This window comes from Poecilia formosa, unplaced genomic scaffold, assembly GCF_000485575.1.
Source record: "Poecilia formosa unplaced genomic scaffold, Poecilia_formosa-5.1.2 Scaffold61, whole genome shotgun sequence".
Taxonomy (NCBI): domain Eukaryota; kingdom Metazoa; phylum Chordata; class Actinopteri; order Cyprinodontiformes; family Poeciliidae; genus Poecilia; species Poecilia formosa.
Genome location: NW_006800000.1, coordinates 1,997,327 through 2,021,414, shown reverse-complemented (window position 1 = coordinate 2,021,414; position 24,088 = coordinate 1,997,327). Strand labels below are relative to the sequence as shown.

The following is a 24,088-nucleotide window of genomic DNA, read 5'->3' as shown; positions in this document are numbered from 1 at the left end:
TATTAGAATACGTTTAAAAACACTTGAAAATGTCAAGTTTAATTTGCTGAAACTTACATTTAGTTGAATCTAATGTGCTCATGGATCACTGTGCACTTTGCATACACTCCAAATATATTTTGCAGGGTTAATAAATACATTTTTTTCTTTTTTTACCTTTCATCAAGTTAGAAACCTTAAACTTTAATTTTTAAATATGAGTCAAGACTTTATAGAATCAGTACAGTTAAGGCTGCAAGTTTGTGTTATGTTTCTACCAACTTTGTATGACTAGATATTAAGATTTTTTCCAATCTTCCTGCTCGATAGCTGCAGCCTCAGTCAGATTAGAAGGAGATCATCTGTGAACGACAATATTCAGGGTTTTTGGCTTTAACTGGGCCATTCTAGAACCTGGATATGCTTTGATCTAAGCTATTCCATTGCAGTTCAGGTCATGTATTTAGAGTTCTGCTGGACGGTGAACCACTGGCCCAGTTTTAAGTCCTCTGAAGCACCCAGCAGGTTTTCTTTCAAAGATTGCTTTGTAATGAGCTCAATCCATTTTCTGTCCAGCTTCCCTGCTACCGCTAATGAACAGCATCCCCTCATCATAACACTGCCACCTTTATGTATCACCACATGGATAATATGTTCAGTGTACTGTCTGGGAGGTTTCAGTCACACAGCATTTTCTATGTAGGGCAAAAACAAATACATTTTGGATACCCAATTAGAAGATCTTCCTCCTCTGTGATGTCAACGCAGCTTGTTGCAAACTTTAACAAAAAAAATACTTTTAATGCTTTTTTATTGCCACATTTTCATAAAACCCAGTTGTCATAGCACTCTTGGCTGCTTCTTTGATGAACATTTCCTTTGCCCAGACTGTCATTTCAAGACCATGACAATGTCGTTGCTGTTGTGTGATACTCTTTCCACTTTTGGATTAAGCAACACTCTGTGAGATGTTTGGAGTCGGGATGTTGTTTTCTAACCTAGACGTGCTTTAAGTTTTTCCACAACTTTTCCCCTGACCTGTCTGCTGTGTGTCGCAATCTTCATGATTATGTTTGTTCATTAATGTTGTCTAAAATAAAAACAATTTTAAACCGTGACACTTTCACGAGTAACTACACACAAATGGAGTAATTGTCTAACTTCTGAAGGGAATTCTTTCCATTTTCTGTTACCATAGTAAAGGAGACTGCATGAAAAGACAAACCACATTTCTTTCCACTTCACATTTATGCATCTTTTGTTGGTCTGTCACATAAAACCTCATTGAATAACCTGACAAATCCTAGAGAGGTGTGAGTACTTTTGCAGGGCATGTGATGCATTTAAGAACAACGGGGGGGAAAACAAGACAAAAGCTACTCAATAAGTATACTGAAATACTATTAAAGCAATGATTTTATACTTGTTTGTGTTTCACACATTCCCTTGAGTATTTTTAAGAGCAGCAGCAGACTTCTGCTCCTGCACAGGTAATACAAATCAAAATGTCCCGTTATCGTGCTGCCACCTGGTGGATGAAGCAGACGTTACAAAGGCTTTCATATAAAACTGAAAAAATGTGGTTACATTTAAGTCGACTTTTGTTATGAAAATGGTTATTTAAAGCAGAGATCAGACAGAAATCAACTCCCACCGGCATACAAAACTGAACGGTGTTTATTACAAAATACATATCAGTTCATGTTATTTATGTTAAAACCAGTTTAGATTGAAGACTTAAACACTGAAACAGATGGAATTAAATATTTTTGAGTTGAAAAGAAATGAATGGGAATCTTAATTTCTCGCATTAAAAGCAGAGAAGGCGGCCGCTTTATACAATTGGATGAATCGTCTCTAGGATCTTGAGAAACTATTTTCTGAGCTTCAACTAACTGATGATGTGTCAAGAGGTCACCGGTTTATTCGAAGCGTCCTTCACTCAGCCGGAGCTCCCTGGTTCTTCTTCTCCTGCCAGGACTTCTTCCTCAGCTCCAGCTCAATGTCGGTGAACGAGGCCGGGCCCCAGTTAGTGATTCTCTGAGCTCCTTTATGACCTAAACCAAACAGCACAAACAGATGTAAGCCACAGAGAGAAACACTGTTTCTTGACCTCTGACCTACAGAATGCCAGGTCAGTGTTAATTCACGGCAGACCCTTACGGCTAAAAGGGTGAATGAATTTATCCTACCTGGCTGGATGAGACGAACCAGCCCTTCGTGTTTGGCCACTTTATCTTTCCAAGTTTTTGTCTTGTTGGCTGCTCGCTCCAGTTTTCGTGATACCTCCTTTGGAAGAGGAGAAAAGGCAGAGATAGATCATTTAAAAAATATATTTTCTCCTGTACTGATAAGGATTTAGAATGACATACTGTCAGAAATTATTAATTAAATTCAGCTTCGGCTAAGATGTCATTTGTTCCCTTAAAATAAATTAAAAATTTCTTTTGAAAGCTTTCTACAGAGGCCATGAATGGTCAAATTTAATCGCTTTCCGCTCCCCTTATAACAAACATTTTCAGAAAACATATCAGAGGTTTCTGTGTTTAATCTGACTTGAGAAAATCCCAATGTCAGGATCCTTGATTGAAAATATAAAAACTGTCTAAGACTGTCATATTCAACGGATGGAGAGACAGAGAGTGAGAGGTGGTACAAAATTAATTGTTGTAGTGTACAACTTTGCCACTAGATGTCAGCAAACTCCACACACTAGCATCTTAATTTCAGCAAGTTGAACAGATTCAATTCATGTTGTATACATTTTGTTGTTTTTTTTTTTTTTTACATTTTAATTTATTGTTTTAACTGTTATTTAGTAGGGAATTTAATTATTTATTAAATCACCTTCTTCTACTACCAAAGGGAAAACGTTTCATTTGTAATGCTAAAAACATAAATATTTACTTCACCCCGCCTCTGTCTGATCTATGAATGGTTATGAACCTGATACTGCTCCAGCGCCCCCTGCCGTTCCTTCTCCAGTCTGTCCAGCTGCTGAGACGCCGCCTGCAGCTCTCTCTCCTTGGCCAGCTGCTCGGCCATCAGCTCCTCCTTCTCCGCCTCCGTCTGAGTCAGCGTCCTCTTCTGCTTCAGGTAGATCTGCTCCAGCTCCGTCCTCTTTGCCGCCTCTTCCTCCAGTAACCTGTTATAAAAGCAGCAAACACTCTTAATATGTCTTTAAATAATCCTGTGAGTTTCAGAAGAACAGGGAAGCACCACACATTGTTCTACGAACAGGGCAGAGATTGAGAGTTTCTTCTTGTTAAAAGTGAGTTTTTCCGTTGCACTGTCGCCACATGCTTGATCAGAAGGAGGGTGTTGACATTTTCTTGTGCATTGGCATGATAAAATGAATATGAACCAACCTGAAAATGATGTGATTTGCACACCGGTCATTAATGCCAGCAGTTAAACTTTTACAAAGCCCCTATGTCTCTAAGGTTGCTCAGCCTGTTAATGAAGTTAAGTCGGATACTTGTGCTGCTTTTTTTTAAAATATGTTTTTCCTTGTATTGTTTGACTGTTATCACAGCTACAGTTTGCTTAACTCGACACAAAACTGCACAAACACTCACTCACTATGACCACAATCATTATCATTATTGCTCTTAAGCTAACTATTAACAGTTTGAACTCGACTTGGTCATGCTAGGTTTGTTTCTGAGACCTGGCCTGCAGCTTCCTCATGGCCTCCTCATCCTGCTTGGCCTGCCTCTCGTCCTCTAGGGCTTCCTGCAGCCGGTGGTACATGTCTTCGAGCTCTCTGACCCGCTGGAGGTACTGGTCCAGCTCGCTGGACTTCTGAGCCATCTGCTCCTCCATCTCCTGCCGGACCTGAAATAGTTGACACGGTTTTAGTGAGTCGGCTAAAATTGGCACACTAAAATGTTAGGATGAGAGCTTTTTATGCAATGTTTCCCCCAAATATGACTTAATGAACTTAGAGCGAAAAAAAGAAAAGATGCAACTCCTGAAATTATGCGACGTATAAATTCCAGTTAATTTTTTGTCATTGTTTTTAAAGGGATTTAAAACTTAAAACTCTCATTTATAACACCAAAAGACAGTCAGATTATTCTAAAAGAGAAATTAAATAAAATATAGAAGATGCATGTGTAGGAGCTTACTTTTCTGTTTTCCCTACATAGGAAAAATCTGTTTAATGTCAAGACAGTGAATAAGCAAAGAAGCCTAATTTCTCCTCAACCAGGAAACAAAAATCCCCTGGATTTTCCCAAACTTTTCCCACATGATTAGCTCTGAAACCATGGTTTCCTCATTAAAGTTTAATCTCATGTGGAGTCTTGGTTTTAATCCCAAAGCTGTGAGATTAGTGAGACAATTCAGGTTGTCACAGATGCAACTCCATGAAAAAATCATTACTTATTTGATTATTTTACTCATTTGTTGAGACGTCATCCAAGCCAACCTGCCCATCGGTGGATAACTAATTGCATTTCTTGTTAAAACATAACTGTGATTAACCACTACTTGGCCATCTACGCTCAGTTTCACCAACAGCACATTGACCTTGTGAAATAAAGACGTTACTCAACATGAAAGTGAAACATTTTAGCTCCTTTCTTTAACCCTATTCAAAGGTTTACACAACGTAATGTGTGGCTTGTTAGTACTAGGTACTCTGGTGACCCGGTACCAGAGTACCAGGGCGCAGCATCGCATGCCTTGTGTGCATCAAAGTATCAATGAAGGTCAGAGCTGGAGCAGAAATAACGACATCTGCCTTAATAAAGCAAGAATTTGAGTTTTTCTAATTGCGGCTTTTTGTTCCCAGTGGTCAGTCGCCACGGTGGCAAATAACAGGCACCACAGAGCTCCTATTAAAACCCTGGTCGGGGTTTATTTAGGTCATTTAAGCAGCTGTTCTCAGTATTGGATAAGTTCCTCTTGTTTGTGCAGAATTTTTATTTATTTGTTTATTTTAAACGTATTTGTCGACTTCACGTTTCTGTCGGCACACCAACATGGAAATAATAACTCAAACACATGACCTTTGTCGTGATCATCACAATTACATTTTTCTTTTTATTAATAAGTTTCTTTAAGCGTTTACACCAGTGATGTGATGCCATACTTATAAAGCAGCGAGTGAAAAACCTTTACCATTTTTTCTCTCTCCAGGTCTAATCTGTACCGATCCTGCAGGTCTGACTGTTTTTTCTTCCTCCGGAGCTCCTCCAGCTCTGCTTTGGCTTTGGCCTCTTCCATTTTCTGTAAAAAAAAAAAAAGAGGTTCTGCTTGAACCGAGGCCACAGCCAGCACAAAAAAAACCTGTTTATATAGTTTCTGAGGTTTGATTAAAGAGGATGCTTTAAAGTGACTCCTTTTTAAATCGGCATCCTGGGCTCCGATATAACTCTGCACAAATCCACTTTTAGCTCTTGCAAATATGAAACGCGGTTTGACATTTAAAAAAAAAAAAATAAAATAGCTGAGTGGTCAAAGAAAAAGAGAAGTGAAATATGAGGAATAATCTGCTTCGCCTTTAAAAGTATTGAGCGTGCAAACCATGTTTCAGACACAGGTGTCACTAAATGATATATTAGGCAGTTTGCATAAAAGTTTTACTTCCCTTTTTACTACTAGTGTTTTCTGAGATAAACCACAATATGTGGGGGGAAGAAAAAAAAAAAAGAGCAGATGTGATCAACGCCTAAGTTCAACTGAATTAATGCTCTTCCCCCCCACCCCCGCCCCCCATTTCTATTTTTGTAAAATTTTTATTTCTTATTCTAAGGCACAGCCAAGGTCCACAGACGGACTGAACGACCGCTTGACTTGCAATTGGGATTTATCTTTGAAAATATTTGGAGGGTGTCAACCACAGACCAGCCTCATGTCTTCCAGTTGTCTCTGTTTGGCCTCGTTAGCCGCCTGGAGGTTCTTCATCCTCTCCGTCAGGTGCTGCTCGTCCAGCTGCTGCTTCTGCCGCAGCTCCCGACGCCTCAGCCGCGCCTCGCGGTGCGGAGACAGCAGGCCGAGCCTCAGCAGCTGGATGCACGTTTGTATAGCTGCCGGAAAACATGTGGAGAGGGAGCTCAGGGACGGGGGGAGGAGGGAGGGGGGAACGTTTCAAAAAATGAAGGGATGACGGGGAGGAAGTCGTCTAGTCGGTACCTTGAATCCATTCCTGCTTCTTCTTCTTGTCCGAAGCGCTGATCTCAAAGCTTTTATCCAGGCACTTAATAATAAAGAGGCACTTCTTCCCGTCTTTATCTAGCAGAGACTGGAGAGGACAAATAGAAAAATAATTTAAAAAAAATCACATGAAAGTGAAATCAAATAAAATAATAAACCAATTATTAAAATAAAACTCCACCTTACCTCCACGCAGCAGCTTTGGTCAAGAACGATGTCTCCCTTCTTCTCCGTGAGGTCTTCGCAGACGTAGTAGGTCAGCGAAGTGGGTCGAAGGACGAACCAGCGCTCCATCCAGTTCTTCCTCTTGTGGCCTTTTTTCATCATGTAGCCCTTTGAAACACAACACCGAGTTGAGCCGAGGCGTTCCTCAGGCCTGCGCGTCTTCTTACCCCCCCCCCCAACCTGCTGGGCGTCCTGTCCGACCTGCTTGAGAATGTCCAGGATGAGCTCCGAAAACACCTCGTTGATGCTCATGGACAGGATCTGGCGGTCCACGTCGTTGCTGAAGTAGATGACTCCCACCAGCTCGATCAGCTCCCATACAGTCAGGCAGCTCTTCGCGCTGTGCTGCATCCTGTAGTCTGTGAACTTCTCCTCGCACCACCCGATCCCCATGGCCTCCGTCAGCTTTCGCAGAAAATACTCGACCTACACGGGTGGACAAAACGGCCTTACTTGAAGCTTCAAAAGCAACGTAGGCGCGCGGTTAATTTTTTTGAACAGCTCTGAAACGACAACATTTTCTTTGCAATCTTTTTTGGTGACGTGTAGGAATGCTGCTTATTGCCAAGAAACACTAGGAAGACGTCCACTTTCTCAAAAGTAATAATTAAAATACGTCAGATTGCGTTCTCTCCGACAAAAAGTCATTATAGTAATAGATTATGATGTATAAACACGAGCCTGAAATATCAGCACAGTGGCGGGAATTTCACGGCTTGTTACGTCGCGGTCAGAACTCCGTATCAACTGAGGTAGAAATTAATCAAAACTAACTCCCACAGATTTCATGAGCGAATTTCAGGCCAGAAAGAAGAAAACAAGATGATTCAGAGAACACAAGGAGAATTCTCGAAGCCAGCCATAATCTCTTCAGTGTGTGTTTTCTGATTAGATTATACCGTTTAAAAGTAGTCTGGAGCAATGCCTCCACAGAACACCTCTCAAAGCCTGACAACTGCTTGCACCTGACCATGTCAGCAGTTTTTGTGCAGCTTTTCACAAAAGTTAAGAGTAAAACCATATCTACAGCAAAAGATCCTTTTCTGAAAGTCACATATTCAAGAAATAGAAAATAATCCTGCAAAGATAACCCTGCTCACGCTTCATCAGATTATCTGCTGGATGCACCAAGTTTTCAGCTCAGATCCTATTTATTTGAGCTAAAATACTGTTTACCAGGTTATCTTTGGTATTTTTCCTATATCCAACAAAAGGAATGGAGACAAATTGCTCAGTTTCTGCTTGTGATCAAATTGAAAAGGTGAATATTTTCCATATGTCGTGATTAATCCACTTTATAAACCTGAAAGATCCAAAAGTCAGAATTGAGAAGCTAATTGGAAAAAAATGCTTCTGAAAATAATCAGGGAAAGAAAAACTGAAACAGAAGGGCGCGGTCTAATCCAGATATTTGGATCAGCTGGAATTACAAAAATTCCTCTTTAAGCCTCTTCCTCACCTCCTCGAAGACAATCACCAGCGGGTATTTGTCTTCCGACAGGAAGTTAAAAATGCACCAGACTTTGAACGCATCGGCATCTGAGATGATTAGACGATGAGGGTGAATATTCTTTTTGTAGCACAGAGTCCAGCACATCCGGTAGAACTCCAGCACGTCGAAATCCTCCTGCACCTGCGGACGAGGACACGGAGTCAGAGAGGAGTCGAAGGGAGACGCCGGCGACCTGCTTGTTTACAAGTGCAGAGCCAAAGGATCGCTGCCGGTCTCCCCTGGAAACCTTAAAGGCTGCAGGATGTGAGGTGATGTTGTTACAGGGCTCATTTTTATTCAGGTCAGAGTTTGGCGGAGAAAAGGGAAGAAAAACGCCTCGCAGCTCAACAAAGGAAGCCTGAGCTGCTTGCTAACTGGACCGAGTCAACTAAAACTTATCAGAGCCACAGCTATTTTGAATACTAATGGGACCACTCTTGCGTAAAAATTAGAGAAAACGTCTTACTCAGAATTTGCAACCATTTCCACATTTAGATGATGAGTCACTTTAATGTGGCACAAAGGAAGTGATCATGAGATTAATTTGTGTGGTTGACGTTTCAGCGGAGAATTATTATAAATCTTTCAATAATGTAAAACTATATTCCGCTGAATCGATGATTGGAAAAGCAACAATGTGAAGAAGCTATAGTAAAACTATTCTTTAATTTACCACAAATAAAAAAAAAAACATAGTGTCAACAAGTCTTGATTACTTTATTATTTTCTATTAAATTTACTTTGGTTTAATCAAAAAAAAAATTACTCACTAGTTTTTCAATCTGGAGATTTATCATTTTAGCTTTTGGCAAATAATCAACCAGATAACTCATTTACAATAAATAGTTTATTTACTTATTTTTACAAAACTTGGCTGAAATTCAAGCACTTAAAGTTTTTTTTTTTTAAAAATCCCATATCTGCTTTTACGTTATTAAATTTTCAAAAACCTAACCTGTACATGGTTTTTTTATTATTATTTTTTTTTTTTTTACATGTTTAATTAGCAACTTTTATTTTTTTTTCCACAGAAGGATTTTTTTTTTTTTTTGGCACATGATAAACTAAAGAAACTATATTTCTAAAAGAATTCAATTTTTAAACACTAACAGTTATTTTAGACATATCATTCAATAAAGTCTGATGATTCACCACATTATGACCTAATATTGTGCAAAGAATTGCCTCCATAGTTATGAAATTGACATCTGGTAAAGAGTCTGAACATCATTTTTAACAAAACATTTAATTTCTAACAAATGAAAGACAATTGATCAGAGCAAGTAAATTATCATGTTTAAAGTAGACTTTGTGAAACATGTAATTTAATCAAGGTCAAAGTAGCCAATGTGCAAATATTATTGCACCGGGAGAAAAAATTCATGACTGTACACATTATTTAATAACTCACACATTTTAAATTTGGATCTTTGTCTCAGAGAAGTCCACATTTATACTTTGTTTACTTTAGATTCTGTGTAAGCCTGAAATTATTTTTAACAAATAAAATAAAACAAAAGAAAGACAGTCTTTCACTGTTCATTATGACAATATAAAAATAAATGTACATTTTCTTCACCTCACATGAACCACATTGCTACAACTCCCAGATTATGAATCGTGCATTCTTTTATCACTTGGAGCTATGGTTAAGTTCAAATGTATTCCTATGTCTAGAAGGTGTGGGTTTAGACCAATATTAAAATTTTATCACCATTTTTCCAGTCTCACTGCTGGACCGCTCCAGCAGTCTGACTATTTTAGTGAACATCTTAAATGTAGCGAAACAAACCGAGCGAAATGATCCAAAACGCCAACATGCAGCGACCGCCCGATGCCAGGAAGAGACACAAGAAGATGCAATTTTATATTTTGTAGATTTGTTTTAAATCATTCAAGACTCACTTGAATTATTGTGAATCTGGGAGACAAAGATTAGGGTGCTGGCACGGAGGCCTTCCAACCTCAAATACTTAGAGCTCATCATCAAAGATGATTCCTCAACATTTCAGTAGAAACAGGAAAATGCAGCTCAGAAATAGTAATAAATGTTGTATTAATGTAACACAAAAAATGTCTGTTTAAAATTGCGTATAGTTAATTTGTGTCACGCCATTTTGTAGTGAAATGTAAAGAGACACATTTTACATCGTCTTATAACATTTTGAGAGAAGCCCGTCTCAAGAAACATAATTCTTGGTTGAATGAAGAATATCTTTTGACATATTTAAGTTTGCAAAACTGTGGAGTCAATGGTTACTCATAAATGCTCACATAAGTAAATGCACATTTTTCGTCTATATGTCTTTTGCAAACTGGGCAAATATTTTAAAAACATGGTTTCAGAGTGTGACGGAGATATTAAAAAGTTTTGTTGTTTTTTTTTAACCACTCTTGGTCCTCACCTTGTCAAGAATGTACCTGTTGAGGTAAGGCATGTAGCCCTCATTAGACAGAGGTCCCTTATCATCTTCTTTAAAATGCTCTTCAAAGGTCAAAGGGTCATGAGGGATCTTCATTACTGTGCACAGGTTGTAGGAGAGCACCTACACAACAACAAATACACCGGGGCACAACTGTGAATGTCAATGCATTTATTCATTCAAACCTCAGAGTCCAGTAAAATAGCATTACGATCTTCAGAGAACAGTAATCAAATGGCTGTCTGTCACATCTACACGCATCACCAGCCAAGCGATCCTTCAGTTCCTGCCAGTGACATCTCTAAGCTTTTAGATTATGGACTGTTGCTCTCAGCTGCACTACTGCAAAAGGTCATCAGTTTCAGTTCAGTTCTGCTGCTTTGCACCGCTGATAATATTTTGTCTGACAAAGTGTCACAAAAATAAAACGCTTACCTATAAACACTCGAGTTTTTCACGAGAGAAGTCAGTGAAGCTCGTTTTACACCTTAAAACGCTAAAAAGGCAACAGCTGCTTCCAGTACACCATGTCACAAAACTCTTAATTTTCTCAAACTGATTGCTTGACCCCAAAATCCAATGGTTTCCAAGGTTACCAAATCCCAATTAGAGCAATGGTTTGCTTCAATGGTTTGATGGGCAGATTGTCCGCATGATGTGATTAAGGCTGGAGGTAGAAAGAGTTTTTTGTTTTTAAAGCTCTCAGTAGACAAATTTTGTTATTTATTTCCAGTTTTGTTTTAACCATGACATGCGAAACAAATTTAGATATTTTTAGTTGCCAAACCATTTACAGAAGAGAAGATTAAATGAAAAAAAAACAACAACTCCTAAAATCGCCCAAAATAGTAACTCGAATGAGGCATAAAAACAATTCAAGTTCTGGTAATAGCAGATTAACACACAAAGAGATTGTGTTTACTATTACAATACAGAGATGTTAAATTATGAAAAATAAAATATGAAACAAAATCAGGACTAAATTAATGGTGATATATCTGTACACGCGGACGCCATTACTGTTTGGAAATCCAGTGTAAACAGAAAACAGGCATGCTATAAAATTGATTTCCCAATAAATTGCAGAAGCAGCTGAAATGTTGCTCATTATTTTCTCACAGAAGTACGTAGAAGCAGAAATCATACAGGATGCAAAAGTGCTAATCCAAGCGTTTGAGGTCAGACTAAAGTGAACAGAAATTAAAACTCGCCTTTAACTGAGATTTGGAGACTTTCCCACGGTGGTCCACGTCCAGGGCCGTGAACGCATGCCAGATGGCTTTCAGCAGCTCCTCTCGAAGCCACATTTTGTCTTCCAGCGGCACCAGAACCAGCAGTGGTTCCGTGAGTGTGCTGTGTTTGGGTCTGAGCCTGTTTCTGCGCCCTTTAGGCAAAACCAAGAGAAGGAGAAGTGTGATGCGCACTCCACGTGATGTTTAGTTGGTCAGGTTTCTCCCCCGCCCACCCCTCATTATCCAAATATTGGCCAATATTCAGGGGGTTTAATCTGACATTGGTGGGAAGAAAGCAGCCAATCTACAATGTGCTCTAAGTTTAGATAAAGTTTGAAAAAAGAAAAACTGCTTTCTTGTTTTTATTTTAAGAAATGTTGTCCTTCCTTCTTGTTCAGTGAGATTCTCCCACTGATTAATATGCCGCGTTTGATCAGCGCCACCTGCTGCTGCTATTTCTTAAGGAGTTTTAAATGTTTCCCTGCACATTTTGTATTAAGTTTGCAAAAATAAGCATTGATTTAGAGGCGTGTGAAAAGGATTGCTTCACGAGGTTGAATTAAGAGCAACCCGATTAAGAGCCTGTTTGTGTAATTCAAATAAGTTATGAGACTTTTATAAATCTTCAAGTCGTTCCCGGATTGCTAACTAACTCGATACTCCTCCTTAAATGTGGATTACAAATCAATCCTCCGATAACACCGAGAACCGCATCAGCTCCAAACCACTACTCTCCCATATCTAAGGAGTAAATATGTTTTTGGTTCGTTTTCAGAATCTTAAAAATACTATTTGACACATTTAGCAACAAAAAAGAAATAATAATCGTGTAGTCCTGTTGATGCCATTCCTTTGTTTTATTTTTTTTTTCTCGAAAGCAGACAAAAATAGTTTAGACCCACTAAACTGAAACTCGGACCTTAATAAGTTATAGCTTCTCCAGCTGCAGATGTTTAAACAAATCCTCTTTTTGGGTGGGATAAGCTTCCCCTTGTGTTTGTTGAATGTTTAGTCACAAAACCCTGTTTTTATAATCCTAATTAGGAGTTTGAACACACTGTCAAATAATAGTTATTTACCCCTTAAACTATTTATCATAATTTGTTCTGGGAGGCTGAGAGAGAACGGATTCTTTTAGTACGTTTTGAGTTAATGAAGACAAAGTTAAATGTTTTATGTTGATGTTCTGTTTGATGTTGCTTAGAAAGACTTGATCTCCCTTTTCATGCTTAATTGAAATCCGAAAACTGTTAAGTTCGGTAAAGAATACCAGTTTTTGTTTATTTTATGTAGCCTGCTTTATAGCTGAACAAAGTTTTAACAGCGACTCCATGACCCCATTACAGTGCTGCTTTTATAGACCTCTGATCTAAAACAGAAGTTAAAAACCTCCCAGTTCCAATTTAACATAGGGCTTTCATTAATTTCAAACCATAATCAAAATGAACTCAAACCTATCATACTCACTGTTTCTCCCAAATATATATTTTTCTACTTTTCCTGAGCTACATTCGTCAAAATTTAAACCATAAAAAATACACAGAACCCAATCAATATTTTTTACATACTAATAAAAACATTTTAAGTTTTTTTTTTTTTGGCACTTGTGGCCTTTATTCATCAGTAGCTTGACAGGGAAAGTGGGCAGAGTGAGAAGAAGAGTACATGCAGCAAACGGGTCCAGGACTGGGAGCTGAACGTGGCTCAGCCGCGTCGAGAGCTGCAGCGTTTGTAATGTGGTCGCCCTCGCTCTACCGCCGATCCACCTGCTGCCTCCACAGAAACACTTTTCTGACGATCTCGTCAGAAAACAAAACAAAAACAAAAAAAAAAATCCGGCCACCTGCAGCATGTGAACGACTCTACGCGGGACTGTATGTTGGTTAAAATATGACAAAAAATAAAAAAAAATAAATAAAATAAACAGTCAAACATGATTCCCTTAGCTTCTTTTTTTTTTTAATATGTTGTATATATAGATGGTTCATCCATACACCAACCAAAAGCTCGAGACCTTCACGATAAGTTGAATTGTACATGCTTCAGCGATGTATCCAACGGCACATCCAGGGCTGACAAACACTTGTCCTATTAGCCATACTGAACACCAAAAGCATCCTCTCGTCCTGAAATTGTGTGTGCAACTGATTCCCTCCAACCAGATGCATTTGTTAAATCAGCTGTTAACACCTGCAAAGTAACAAAAGTTACAGCCTGTATTCCCCCATTCTTAAATAGTCTTGAATTAAAAAAAAAAAAAAAAAAAATTGCAGTCTGATACAGAAGGCTAGAAGACCTGAACAATATGAAAGTGCTAGTCATTAATTTACAGAGATCAGGCATCACATAGTGCTATGAATTATCCAATATGCTACATATGAATACAGCTGTTGATACCTTACAAAAGCCTCTGGTCGCTTTTTTTTTTATTTATTTTTTTTTTCAAGGCTACTTGAAAAAAAAAATCAATAACCTTGGCTTGTATGTACATAAACGTGGGTGTTTGTTTATGCAGAAAGATTCGCAGATTTCACCACTACCAGAGGTATAATCTTATCGTGGCCCCTTGGCCACGGCGATAATGAAATATTTAGTCCCATTATCAATTCTAGCAGATAATCCATCCCATCCCTCCCATCCCTCTTTATTTGTTTCAGTGGGAAGAAAATACGAAGGAGTTGCTGTCTCAGGGGCTCCAGCGGACAGCGTTGTTCAGAGCTTCTTCTCTTGCTTCCTGCTCAAGTTCTTGGTTTGGTTTCCTGAGCCATCGGTTGCATTTTTAGTTGCTTTTTCCCCCCCCCCCCCCCCCTACATCTTCTGGTGCTATTTCCCATTTGACAGATTGAAGAATGACTCAGAAGAACCAGTTCTGGAACCACTATTTAAGGGAACAACACAAGCTTTGTTTTTTTTTTTTTTCACTTCACTACAATCAGTCACAGAGTAATAAAAAAAAAAGAAAAAAAAAAAAAAGTAAAATAGATGACTCAATTCATTCCTGGAGCTGTGCCCCCGAAGTTGAACGTAGATGGCACCACCGGCGCTGTGAACTTGTAGCCGCCGTGTTTCTCAATCATTTTGGACTCTGGAAGAAGATGGAAAGCAACAGGGATTTGAAAACAGAAGAAATGTTCCAGGTTTTTATTTTTTCTTTGTTTAAAAACTGTCATTCCCCCCCCCACGTAAAAAATAAATGAATTTCTTCTGTAGGATCATAAGTATTTTCTTCACTTCTCTGCAGTTCTTAAGTCATTTAGTTCCAGTGCTCTCTACTGCCCCCTATCACCACCACTGAATATGTTTTGTACTCGCTTTTGAAAAACACCATGAAAAGCTTAAAACGTAACGGAGTGTTATGTTTTAACAGGGACACAGACCCAAATTTCTGTTTATTATACAGATGTCATTTGACAAAATGTTTATAATAAAACTTAAAAGTTTTGACCAATTTTAAGTTTTAAAATGTCAGACTTTGTCATTCCCATAAATGTTGGGAAAAGAAGACATGAATCAGGTGTGTAGTATTGTTCCATTTCTAAATCTATTCAGCTCTGCTGCAGGAAAATGTAAAGTAGATTGGTTTGTCATCTGTTATGCCTTTATTTTTCCTTGCATAGGAAAAAAAAAAAACTAATATGGTCTGAAGTCCAGAAATTGGTAAAATTGCCCCTTTTTGGAGTGAGTGTGCTCTCATTTCTGACCACTTCGATAAAAACTTAAATCTCAAGATAAACCCCAGAAAATGGGGAAAGAAGAAAAAAAAAAAACTTTCAAAATTTATTTCTCTAAAAACAACCAATTAAGTGTATACACTCAAAGCCTCATATTTATACCCAGCCTTCAAAACAAATTAAACTCCATGCCTTTACAGACTGCATCGGAATGCATTAGATTTGAGTTACGACAATTCTGATCACCTTTTTTGTGTTTAAAGAGCATCATTTAACCCCCTTTTTATTTTCCCCACCATGCCTTCAACCCCACTGGAAATAGCTGGCATTAATGTAAAGAAAAAAAGCAAAGCGAAAGAAAGAAGCCATGCATAAATCATTTTATTGTCAGACTTGGACACAGTTCTGGAGGTCATCTCGTATTGGCAGGCTCTCACCGTGTGCCGCCCGCCTCTGGTCTGCGAGCGTGCCGATTTCCAGAAGCTGTTTGCGCTGCTCCTCGTCGAGGGTATGCGTTAGCGCCTGGTACCACGCGGGGTCACGGCTCTGGATATCTGCGTCAAGAGACGGGTCACAGACGGGTGAGCCCCACAGCTGCTGACTGCTACCAACACTGACTGGCGACAGGCGGGCCTCTTACTCTGTAGTATGGCTTTAAAGATCTGATACTCGTCCACTAGATTATCCTCATCATCTACGGATGTAGTGTAGCCCTCGAGCGCCGTCTCCTCGGCGTCGTCCTCCTCCCAGTCCTCGTCGTCTCCGTCCTCTCCCGCGTGCTTTGCCAGCATCTCCAGATACTCCTGGCCCTCCTCGTCGATGTCGTCCTCGTCGCTTCCCAGCTCCGCTACACAAAGTAACAAAACCCCCCCCCCAAAAAATCCAGTTAGGATGCAGTCGATTTACCCCAGAAGCAAAACTCGGAATAACCGAGAAAGCACAATGGAGAAAACACGCACCGTTTTCATCCTCTTCTTCCCCGTCTTCGTCTTCGTCGTCGTCTTCGTTCTCGTGTTCGGCTCGACAGGCGTACGCCCTCTTCAGGCCGCTGAACAGAAGGATGGCTGCGGGAAGAAGCTGCCCGCCCACCTGGTTGATGGCCTGAGGTCTGTGATCGAGGTCGATGAGAGCGCAGAGGCCCAGGATGCACATCTTCCTGTCATGGAGGCTGGTAAACAGGAAACATCATCAGTAAACATTCAAAATTCCAGGCTCTTCGTTTTCATTTCAAAACAGACGTGGAGGAGAGTAGCAGGAAATGGCGACGTTGAGCTCGTACCCGAGGAAGCAGTCGACATCTTTAAGCCACTGGGTAATGAAGTGGTTGGTGATCGGTTCGGTGCTGTTGGGAAAGCGGAGGTTCTCCAGAGTGTTGAGGAGGAGAGGCGGACTGTAGTAGAGCGCAGCGATGGCCACCTGCAGGCACATGGTCCGCAGCTCGCTGGTCTTCACCTCCCGCGTCAGGCGCTCCAACGCCGTGCCGACAAACAGCGGAACAACCTGCCGCGAGGAGGAAGTCGCGTTTGAACAAAATCTACGGCGAGACTTTTAACGGCAATGCCGACGTCTCGGTAGCTCATCTATGTGAAACGTGAAGGCCTGACCTGATCGATGCCGCGACCTTTGCACTGCAGAATGATCACCTCCAACATCTTGGCGGCGTGGCACTCTGGATCTTCACCTGGATCACCTGTCAGGACCTGCACCAATCACAAAGAGGGATTCATAGTTATCGTCAGTCATCAAGGTCACTTTAAAATTACCTTTTATTTAATCGTATGGCTTTAGCTACATTTTGTGTGTCGCTTTGGCAGCACTGAATGGCATAAAATTCCATCAGGTTGAAGATCATTTTTTGAGTGAATGTTACATTTTTCACCCCTTTTGTTCCAAATTCTTAATAAACTAGAGAAATCTTTACCTCTTATACATTTAAACAGCATTTTCTTTGTACTTCCTGTCTCTGAAATCTCTTCAAACTAAAATATTTTATTGTGTAAAAAGATGAATTCTATACACCAAAACCAGCATTTCATGCTTTTACATTTCAGAAGATTCATGGATTTGTTAGATGTGGTAAAGATGGACATTTCTGGTAGGATTAATAATAAAAACAATATTTTGAGTGTAATATTTCCAACGACATTTACCTTCTTGCACATGCTGTAGATAATCTCCAGGTATTTGGTGTCTGACAGGAGTGTGTCAGTGTCCACTGTGACATAGTTGTGAAGCAGAGGCATCATATCTAGTAAATATGATAGAAATTAGTTTGCAGCATTTAGAAGTCTTAATTCGACATTGAACATGTTTCACTTCTACGATGAGACTGCAAGCTTTCTTCAGTGTCTGTACCTGTAAAGTAATCAAACCCGTCTTGCTGGAAGACTTCGTACACGAGTGGTAGAAGCTGCCACATCTGTGGCGACACCTGCTGGCAGGTCAGGCTGTGAGCCAGGGACAAGATCTCCTCGTAAAACTCTGAGAACAACGGAGTCGGAAGTTTAAGGGTCATTTGGTTACTATTAGGTTTCCGTAGTACGACATGCAGGTGCAACGTGAGCCACTTGTGCTTTACCTAGAACGTGCTGCTGCAGCACCGTGCCGATCACCTGCAGACAAATGCCCTCCAGCTGCTGGGTGATCTGCAGCAACACAGGTTAAACGGGAATAAGCAAGTTAGAGGCAATAAGCATTTTATCCAGAAAAAACAAGCTCAAACATTTCAGCTGGATGATAAATTTATCATCCAGTAAAAACCCGTTCTTGTGACAGACCTAATAGTGAGTATAACTAGAAGCAGCGACGTTGTCTTCAAATGCGTTAATCGCACCGATTTACTTCATCCAATGTGAAAAAATGCGCACACACACACACACAAAAAAAAGATTGGCTTCCTATTCTCAGGTATGGAGCCATTATGCAATCAAAGCCTCAAACAAGATGGTCAATCTGTTTGGAGCGCTTTGACTTCAAGCAGCAGCAGTGCATCAGCAGACATGGTGGCAAAGTGCCCCGGCACTATTTCTAGCGTCTGCCTCAGCCTGTGAGTCATTCTGAACATGGAGAGAGCAGAGCCTGTTCCCAGGAGTTGGTGGGTGGCGCAACTGTGTTGGCAGGAACCCTGCAGCAGACCGGAGCCCGCTTCCCCATCATGAAGTGGCGTGAAGCGGAGCGGTCAGGACACTGGCATGTGTGTGTGTGTGTGTGGGTTTGCGCCGATGCTGCTCACTTCTTTGTGGTCCTCCACCACACTTAGCAACGTGTCGATGGTGTTGAGGATGCCCATGGCCGTCACCGCTTTATCATCGCCTCCCTCCTCATCGGGCCCCGTCTGAATCACCTGGTTGAACGTCATTGCCTGTGAAAGGTCCAAGCGGGTTTATATCACGCGGAGACACACGCGGCAGATCGGTTTCTCTTTGTATTGTTTACATTTTGTCTGAACCAAGTCTTCAAATAAAGTGATACTGATTTAAAATAAATTAAAAAATCAATTCTAGGCATTTATATTATCAGCTCTTACCAAGTGCTGCGTCATCTCCACGGCTATCGGAGTGACCTCCTCGCTGTATTCGCAGATCATCTTCTGTATGACGTTGGTGAGGTCATCGTTCTCCGTTTCCCTGACGATGTGCAGGAGAGCCTGCATCACCGGTCGAATGTAGGGAGCGATGTATTCTTTGGCTGACAAAACAAAATATATATCAATGTGCTTTTTTTATTTATTTATTTTTAATATTTAAATTAAACCAAGTCTGTTGCGCCTCACCTTTCTCCTGGTTGCTGATGAGAACCTGCAGAGCGATGGCGGCCTCCACCTTCACCGGCATCTCATTGTCGTTGATGAGGCAGTTTCGGGTCAACTCCAGGGCCGTCTGCAGGTTCTGATCGCTTTTGAACTTCACCTCGCAGAAGTAATGCAGCACCCAGCAAGCCTTTTAAGAAACGGATGTCAGGATAAATGTGGTACGATGAGCTGGAAGTCCAGCCGCACTGAGGCCTTATTGAAAGGAAATGTGCGATCCGGCGCTCCACACTCACTCTGGCTCTCATGTAGCCCAGTTCGCTGCGGAACAGGGGGAAGACGTGATTCTGCAGCATGAACTCCATCTGGTCTTTGTAGATCTTTTTCTGTGCAAGAAGGAATTACACAAAATAAGTACAATAAAATATTTGCTTTAAAAAGCTACTGTGAAACAGCTAAACGTGAAAGCATCAGAATGCGGGTTTTGTAAATACTAAAAGGTGCACGACTGCTGAAATGTCTAGGATGTCATTAGCGACCGTGCGACCCGGCCCACTCTGCGCCTCTCTTTGGCTTTGTTGTGAAAGTATTTGCTCGACAAGGGGCTGCTAGCTGCGCTTCCTTTCTCCTGTGTCATTTTCCTTCCTTCTGTGCCTCGCGCACACACAAAGCGGTACGGACGTGTGCACCATGCTGGAGAAAATGCAACGCTTTGCTGTGAAGCAAATCCCAAACAAAGCCGCCTCCCACAACATAACAAGACAGACAGTGTTATGGGAGGGGTTTTGTTTTTCCCCTACGCTCTGGAGGAGGAACGCTCAAACTAATTTCTTTTTAACTGCCATCTGGAGAAAGTGACAGATTTCCACCAGCAATTCATGACGGAGTGATGCAGAACAAGATTGAGGGGAGTTTTACTGAAGCAGAGGTGAAGTGGTTCGTTTCTCTCGATGTCAAAATGGTAAGAAAAATCTATGTTATGTAAATAATCACCCAAAGCAGCAATATTAATATCAGAAATTAGCTCAAAATTTGCACATTGGTGCAAATACAAATCTTCAAGATACAAGCTGTGTGTTCAAACTGTAATTTAGATGCACTTTGGGGGCAATTTAAATAGGGATTTTACTCATGTTAATGTTTCAAACTAAAATATAAAGTGTGGCATTTCAAATGATTCCAAAGAGATGATCATTTAGCAGAACAACAAAAAAATTAAACATACACCCGGGTATTAAATGGCATAGATGGAAGACATCAACTTTGAACGTTTTCATGCACAGCTTACTTTCAGCAGGATTTCAGCCAGAGAGCCTATCATATGCAGGGCCCCGTCCTTTTTCCTGGGGTCCGAACTGAGATCGGTGAGAATCTGGTAGCAGAAGCCCATTGTCTTTTGCAGCACCTGAGAAAAAAAAAAGAAAAAAAAAAACGAGCAGCAACGGGAATCAGTTTTTAGCTCAGAATATGAATCGTAAAGTAAACAGAAATCAGAATCTGCGCGTCTTAAAAATTTTGATTCCACGCACTTCTTTCCTCTTGTTGCAGGCGGTGAAGAGCAGCGTCTGGGCGGCCGTGGTTGGAGAGATGAAGTCCTCGAACACGTCTAACAGAACAGAAGACGACATGTTAGATAAGCCGTTAGTCATTGCGCTCGCGCTCAATTGCTTTCGGCTGACGGGCGAGGGGGGGGGGGGGGGGTTTCCTCACCGAACTTCATGCGGATGTACTCGTACGGATCCTCCTGCCAAAGCTCCTCGTCGGAATCTGTGTAACACATGAGGGGGAAAACCACATCCTGAATGATGCCCTGAAAAACAAGAGCAACAGCCAGAGGTTTAGCCCAACACAAGCCAGGATTTCTAGCAAAAATAAATAAATAAAAACTTTAGTAAAGCAAAAGTGTCACGACACAATTCGCATGGATCGAACAGAACACTACATGCATCGACACTAAAGTGTAGAGAGTGTTGTGGAGACATTGTCATGATTATTAAGGGGGGAAAAAATAGAGTTAACTGCAATAGATCTAGTCTTTGCAGTGTAATGGAAAATTTTATAATGTGCTCTTCACCCCTTTTGTGCTTTAGATTGTGTCTCATGATGAGATCATGTGTCTGGATGATCTCATCATGAGATTGGTCAAGGAGAACACCTATTGTCCAATCAGGGAAATGGCCAGACCATCTCCCTGATATAACAATCAGAGATTCACACCTATTGTCCAAACAAGTCTCTCCTCTCTGACCAGAACCTAAAAAAGGAAGCCAGATCCACTGTTGGTCAGAGCAGACTTGACAGACCCCTTGACTCTGTGTTTCTGTTCTCACCTTGCAAGGTTTTAATACATTTCTTATTTCTTCTCATCCAGACTCTTGTTAAAGTTATTTTATCCATGACAGCAGTGACAAAAATCACGTAGCCCTCGTTTATGGGATGCCTAAATAAGCCACACTGGTACCTGGATGTGTGGCTTGAGGTTTTTCCACGTCAAAGCGTGTGCTATTCCTTGATTGATGTAGTTAAGCGTCTGTTGGAGAACTCTGGGAGCAACGTACTGCTTTTCCTTGTACTGGTATAAGACTTTCAGCAACACCTATCACACACAAGCACAAAAAAAAAACAATTAAACTTAACTTCACCAGGCTTTTATACAGTAAAGTTTAATGTGGTTGTTTGCAGTTTGACATTCTACCTGCTGGGCAGCCACTGCGTACTCTTTCAGGAACAGTTCAGCAAACTCTGCGTACTCTTTGGTTGTGTTGCCGGGACTTCCGTACCTGCAGACGAGATTTGGGGAATCATTTTGCTTTCCTTTAGAAAGTGGATTAAATCAAAACGGTTGTGGGTTTTTTTTGTTTGTTTCTTTTTACCTCTCAAACAGTCGAGCCAAGATGTGAAGGGCCCATTTCTTGCATTTCCACCAAGGCAGCTCTGGTCGCTCGTCTTCGTCGATCTGCATCGTCTCCTGCACAGATCACGTCAGGAGAGTGTGTTCATGAAAGATTTAAAAACAGGGCTCCTGCAGGTTTCACCGGCACAAATTCAATACCTTTTAACACCATTAGCAGTGAAATTTAAGACTTTTATCATGACAGGGATGTAGAAAAGAACATTTTATAGAGCAGCAGTGACAGAGTTGTTTAGCCCACAGTGAAAGCAGCTTTGTACAGGTTGGAGACAGAAGTGAAGAGGAACGTCGCCCAGCCAACAGGCGAAAAATTTACACTTTATCCATGATTGGCGCAAAAAGCTGGCTAGCCAGCTAGCGAGATGGTGGTAGCCACAGTGAGTCACAGAACGCAATGTTTGCACATGACTCAAACATTTCCCTGACAGAAAAGTCCCATGATAATAAAAACCTACATATACAAAATTAAATAGTTTTGCCATGACAAAATGTAAGACCTGAGTAACGGATTTAAAGCCAACTTACATTTTTAATACATTTAAGACATTTTTAAATTCCTTAATTTTAGGTAAACAAATGTAAGACTTTTTAAGGATGCAGACACCCTATGTAAAATACACATAAAAAACAGAAAGAAAATAGTAGACTTGATTTTATTTTTATTTTTTTAACATTATATTAAAGGTGTTCTGAGCTTACTGGGGGAACGTCTCTGTCCACAACCGTCTTCAGGATCTCCATCCACTCCGTCAGGATCTGTCTGTTGATGAGCTCCAGTGGGAGATTATACTAAAGGAAAACAAGACACTGATTTTAACAGAAAAGTCCCATCGCAAGAGCAAAAACTGACTTCAAGTCAACACCATTTGCGGTGGTTAAACTCAGATCTGACGTGTACCTGAAAGAGAGCGTAGAGGATTTTGAAGATCTGTTTCTGAATGAGGACAGATTCGTTTGAGTGGTCCTGGAGCAGCTGGATGAAGCGGTCCTTAAGCATGGGCATGAAGATGTGCATGGCTGCCACCAGAGGCTGCCTCTCTTCTGGCTTCTTATATCTGAGTCAAACATGAGCCCAAGTGTTAATTCTGCCACAAAACATGACGAGAGAGAGAGAGAGAGAGAACAGAAGACATCTGGGATGAAGAGCCAGGACTCACTCGTAGTTTTTGACAAGTTGGTAGAGGCAAAGCAGGATGCCCAGCCAGGCTAAACTGTTGTCCGACTGCAGGTAGAAGCCGATCTTGTCCACGATGCTCGTCCACTTCCCGGGGTAGTCGTGCTTGATGATGTGGTGAATACATGTCGTCAGCTGGACTCTGGTGGAAGCCAATTTAGAAAGCGACAAAATATGAGGCGCGAACGGGGAAGGGAAAGATGGATGCATGACAAAAATAAAAAAAAATAAAATCTGAGCTCCTTTAGCTCAACTGAGCCAGCAGGGTTTGTGGTTACCTGATGCGCTCGGGGGACTGGATGATTGCCTCTACTATGTTGTCTCGGATGAACTGCCTGTCTTCCTCTGGGATGTTATTAACGGGCGGCTCTGTGCCAGCAACTTCTCCATCACTCCAGTGCTGGATGATTTTGTTCTTTAGGTAAATCACACCTAAAATAAGAAGTAAGCACAACGCTCAGGCCTTCTCATCACTTCCAAATTGAATAAATCTGACAAAAACCTCCAGATCCTACTTCACTTTGTGTTTAAACTGTAGAAATAAACTCTTCCCTAGCTGAGTGGTTTTGAATGTGACACCAACATGAGCTCACGTCGCCTCTACAGCGCGCGGCTGCATGACACACGGGGAGAGGCATTTGACAAAGCAGAGATGAGAATGCAGACGTCAGAGTGCTGACACAAATGTCTCCACCGCTGGTGATCATAATCCGGCCCATCAAGGCTGACAAAGCATAAACCCCCCCCACCGCCCGTCCTACACCCCCCCTTCTATTCACCTCCAACCAGTGCAGCAAAAAACACTCGTTCAAGTAGTCACCAATGTTGTGATGTTTTCCTATGAAAGTGAGATAAAGACTTGGGAATAACCAGGAGTCTAATGCGAGTCATCTTTCACCGTTTTAATATAACAACTAGAGATGTGCCGATCAGGTTTTGTCCTGCCCATTCTGATTCTGATCACTCATGAGGGCCGATCACCGGTACCGATCACATAATTTTTTTATTTTTATTTTTTTAAAGAATAAGCACTACCAGTTACAGTATGTGGAAAAAGGAACCATGAATTCA

General features: G+C 41.0%; 2 protein-coding genes across 2 annotated transcripts in view; both read right to left on the bottom strand.

Moving 5' to 3' along the window:
* Window positions 1-1,380: 1,380 nt before the first annotated feature.
* Window positions 1,381-11,762, bottom strand: LOC103139462 (switch-associated protein 70-like). The gene is made up of 12 exons (XM_007554098.2): window positions 11,493-11,762; window positions 10,264-10,404; window positions 7,826-7,999; window positions 6,568-6,792; window positions 6,328-6,474; window positions 6,121-6,229; window positions 5,833-6,014; window positions 5,107-5,214; window positions 3,650-3,816; window positions 2,926-3,124; window positions 2,172-2,268; window positions 1,381-2,036 (listed from the first exon to the last, which is right to left on the bottom strand). Exons 1-12 carry the CDS (start codon window positions 11,586-11,588, stop codon window positions 1,918-1,920), a joined length of 1,764 nt encoding a protein of 587 aa, XP_007554160.1. The 5' UTR covers window positions 11,589-11,762; the 3' UTR covers window positions 1,381-1,917.
* A 1,690-nt stretch (window positions 11,763-13,452) lies between these two features.
* Window positions 13,453-24,088, bottom strand: part of ipo7 (importin 7) — a 14,812-nt gene continuing 4,176 nt past the window's right edge. The window contains exons 3-25 of the mRNA XM_007554096.2: window positions 23,296-23,449; window positions 23,001-23,159; window positions 22,742-22,898; window positions 22,543-22,632; window positions 21,806-21,900; window positions 21,628-21,712; window positions 21,394-21,528; window positions 20,643-20,742; window positions 20,462-20,538; window positions 20,221-20,337; window positions 19,229-19,318; window positions 18,957-19,122; window positions 18,711-18,871; window positions 18,417-18,545; window positions 17,763-17,829; window positions 17,540-17,665; window positions 17,335-17,432; window positions 16,789-16,884; window positions 16,464-16,684; window positions 16,144-16,352; window positions 15,825-16,031; window positions 15,622-15,738; window positions 13,453-14,598 (exon numbers count right to left, since the gene is read on the bottom strand). Coding sequence (XP_007554158.1) covers window positions 14,501-14,598; window positions 15,622-15,738; window positions 15,825-16,031; window positions 16,144-16,352; window positions 16,464-16,684; window positions 16,789-16,884; window positions 17,335-17,432; window positions 17,540-17,665; window positions 17,763-17,829; window positions 18,417-18,545; window positions 18,711-18,871; window positions 18,957-19,122; window positions 19,229-19,318; window positions 20,221-20,337; window positions 20,462-20,538; window positions 20,643-20,742; window positions 21,394-21,528; window positions 21,628-21,712; window positions 21,806-21,900; window positions 22,543-22,632; window positions 22,742-22,898; window positions 23,001-23,159; window positions 23,296-23,449 — 2,954 coding nt within the window. The 3' untranslated portion in view covers window positions 13,453-14,500. The remainder of the gene's footprint in view (window positions 14,599-15,621; window positions 15,739-15,824; window positions 16,032-16,143; window positions 16,353-16,463; window positions 16,685-16,788; window positions 16,885-17,334; window positions 17,433-17,539; window positions 17,666-17,762; window positions 17,830-18,416; window positions 18,546-18,710; window positions 18,872-18,956; window positions 19,123-19,228; window positions 19,319-20,220; window positions 20,338-20,461; window positions 20,539-20,642; window positions 20,743-21,393; window positions 21,529-21,627; window positions 21,713-21,805; window positions 21,901-22,542; window positions 22,633-22,741; window positions 22,899-23,000; window positions 23,160-23,295; window positions 23,450-24,088) is intronic.